Source organism: Camellia sinensis, chromosome 7 (assembly GCF_055761805.1).
Source record: "Camellia sinensis isolate YWXY chromosome 7, ASM5576180v1, whole genome shotgun sequence".
NCBI lineage: Eukaryota > Viridiplantae > Streptophyta > Magnoliopsida > Ericales > Theaceae > Camellia > Camellia sinensis.
Window position 1 is genome coordinate 189,974,370 of NC_138967.1, and position 3,103 is coordinate 189,977,472.

The 3,103-nt window shown below is 36.4% G+C and overlaps 1 protein-coding gene across 1 annotated transcript; it reads right to left on the bottom strand.

The window, feature by feature from the left end:
* Nucleotides 1-1,338: 1,338 nt before the first annotated feature.
* On the bottom strand, nucleotides 1,339-2,787 carry LOC114284009 (putative long-chain-alcohol O-fatty-acyltransferase 5). Its single transcript, XM_028226887.2, has one exon. It carries the CDS (start codon nucleotides 2,564-2,566, stop codon nucleotides 1,526-1,528), a length of 1,041 nt encoding a protein of 346 aa, XP_028082688.2. The 5' UTR covers nucleotides 2,567-2,787; the 3' UTR covers nucleotides 1,339-1,525.
* Between the last annotated feature and the right edge of the window lie 316 nt (nucleotides 2,788-3,103).

Sequence of the window (3,103 nt, forward strand, 5' to 3'; positions counted from 1 at the left end):
TACTCGACGAGTTCTACACATTGAACGGTTCAAATTATCAAAACGGGATTCATGGTGGGCTCCCACGGGCCCAACAACACGGTCCAGTTCGATCTTAGACTGGACCAAAGCCAAACCCTTTAGGAAAATGCAAATAATGAGAACCAATTAGATTGAGGAAAATGCAATAAATGTTGGGATACATTGGGCTATTTTGGGAAGTGGGTTAAAAGCCACTTCCCAACTTTTAACCTATTTTCCTCTCTCACAAAAAAACTCAAAAAGAGTCAAAAAGCAACTTTAACTATCTTTCCAAAACACCTCATTGTCGGTGGTGTCTTACATGTTTTAATGGTGCAAACATGTGATTTTAACATCTTTAATTAAATAAGAAAAATGCTAAACAACTTAAAAGATTTATTAAATTTTTTATCAAATATCTTATATGGGTGTAAGTTTTCCATGTGAGGCATTTTATAAAAAAATTGATAAATTTTTTAAAATCTCTAACATTACTCATTAAATAAATAAAACCTTTTTTTACATTACCTTGAAAAACAATTTATTTATTTTATATTAAAAAGTCAAAAAATTAGCATATAAGTAAAATGTTATCGTTAAAAGTCATAAGTTTACCGAATAATATAATTTTCTTTAATTTTGGATTTTTTTTATTTATAGAAAAATGTTATTCCTATTCTACTTCTTTACAATTATACAACAAAATTTGGCCAATATTGTGCATTGGAAATGGCATCATATATAATTTTGAACACTAAAGACAATTTAAAGTGCATTTATAAAGAAATAGGATGGGAACAACAATTTCTGATTTTTAAGTCAATGAATTTACTTTAGTAACAACCATAGCCAAAAAACAAAAATAATGTTCAAATTATGCCTAAATGTAAAACTCTTGGCATATAACCAATTTGTTAAAGATTAACGCTGTATTTAATTGGAAGATTTGGAAAGAGATTTAGAAAAGAAAATAAAAAATATAGGTAAAATATGAATAAAATATACTTACATTTTACATAATTTTACATACCTTTTCTCTTTGCTTTTCCGAATCTTTTTCCGAATCTCCCAATCAAATACAATCTAAGAAAATCGGCCTAGTAAGACAACTCCCCTTATTAAGTGTAACATCTGATTAAAATCTTATTATTATATAATGCAACTTCTTCTATACCTTTTTTTGTTTATGTCAATTATAAAAATAAAAATAATAATGCAATGATTGAATTTTTTTTTTTTTTTAAATGGCAATGTGTTACAAAATTGTGGACCCTCTTGTTCCACCACAAAGGAATCAACCTAAAATTTTCATTCCAATTTACAATACAACTAAAACAATGAAAAAGAATTTGTTTACTCTTTTTTATTGTGTGAATAATACATATAATGTGATTGGTCTACATATATAGACCTTATACCCAAACAGTGTAAACACTCCATCAAAAATGATAAATTACTATTTTTAACCAAACAAAATATGTGTACACACTTTTTAAAATGTGTAACAAAATCAGACACCCAAAAACTACCATACAAATTTTTGACCAATTAGTATAAGGTTTCTCTTTACAAAGTCCACAAAAAATTTGAACTCATTGAGCACCTTCACATCTGCACCATTCCTCAATAGAGGTGGAAAAAATAACCAAAAGCTAGAGCCCACTACAAACCCAACAGTCAAAGGCCCAGACACGGCCCAATGCAACCGCCACCTGCCGGTTACCTTCCTCTTCACACAGGCTTCCAACACCACACACACACCGTGTAACACGAAGAAACCGGTCGTCTCCCACGAGGGACTCACACGTGTGACGTAGTAGAATAAAAGCTCGTGCATTAAGCCGGACACGAGAAAAGCCGAAAGGACAGCTGGCAGTGAGGCCCACTCTCGGCCTAGAATCGGCTCACAGGCCGACCTGACGGGTTTGTATATGGTGTGTCGCAGTGTGTTTGTTACCATGAGGTTCCATCGTCTTGCCCAGAAATCTTGGAGAGAGGTTGATAGGTAGGGCTCGTCGGAGGGTGGTTCGAGCTCCAACCCCACGGTGGCTCTGACGGCGGCGTTGGATAGCGCCACCAGTACGTCCACCATGAGAAACACCATGCAACAGTACAATATCAAGAGAATCGTAGAGTGTAGAAGCTCTCTGTAATCGTGGACCACACCGATCAAGAGGGACAGAACCACCAGTTCTGAAGCTAAATTGAGAGGCAAATTTGTGGGTTTTGATGATGTCTCTGAAATTTGTTTGGTTCTGATGGGGAGACAAGCAATGATGATGAAGAGAAAGAGGGGTTGTGGTGGGTTGGAAGAGAGTGGGCCGAGATCGAAGGAGAAGAGGAGGAGTTTGAAGGAGGCGAGCCAGGTGATGAAGAAGGCGGTGACGGAGGCGACGAAGGCGGAGGAGAGGTGGAGAGGGAGGAGAGTGAAGAGAAAGAAGATGGGGAGGAGAGAGAGGAGTCTGTGCTTGCCTTTGGGGAGTTTTGAAGAGATGAAGTAGCAGTAACAGAGAGAGGCTGCGATTGAGAACCAAACTTGGAGCAAGTTCTTGATTTCACCTTCCATCTTTTGTTGTTGTTGTTTGATGGACAATGAGAGTGATGTGAAGAGATTGAAATTAATTAGGTTTCTGAGTATAGATTCCTTGCTTAATGGATGAAAAAGTGTATAAATATATATAATATAGACATGGTGGTGGGGCTGGTGAAGAGAGAGACAGAGACAGAGACAGAGACAGAGACAGAGAGATGGCGGCGGGTTGGCTGGTGAAGGGTTTTTTTTGGACCTGACTGGCTGGTGAAGTTTGACTCTTTCGTTTGTTTGAAAGGTTGATTCTTTATGAGAATTACAAATAACGGTCCTGCTGGAGGACCCCAGCAGGAGACACCCCAGCACCTCCCTTCCACGTGAGCGGTTGGTAATGGTTGAAAATCAAAAAAAAAAAAAAAAAAAAAAACAATTTTTTGGGCCAATAGGAGAAGACCCAGCACCCCAGATGGGGTCTAAGCCATTTTTTTTGATTTTTTTAAATTATTTTAATTTAAATTTTTGTGAGAGTAAAAATTAAATGATTATAAATTTAATGTGATATTTTGTTTTATT

Bases quoted from the DNA above. Each gene is read 5' to 3' on its own strand.
- LOC114284009 (XM_028226887.2), bottom strand. From the start codon at position 2,566: ATGGAAGGTGAAATCAAGAACTTGCTCCAAGTTTGGTTCTCAATCGCA.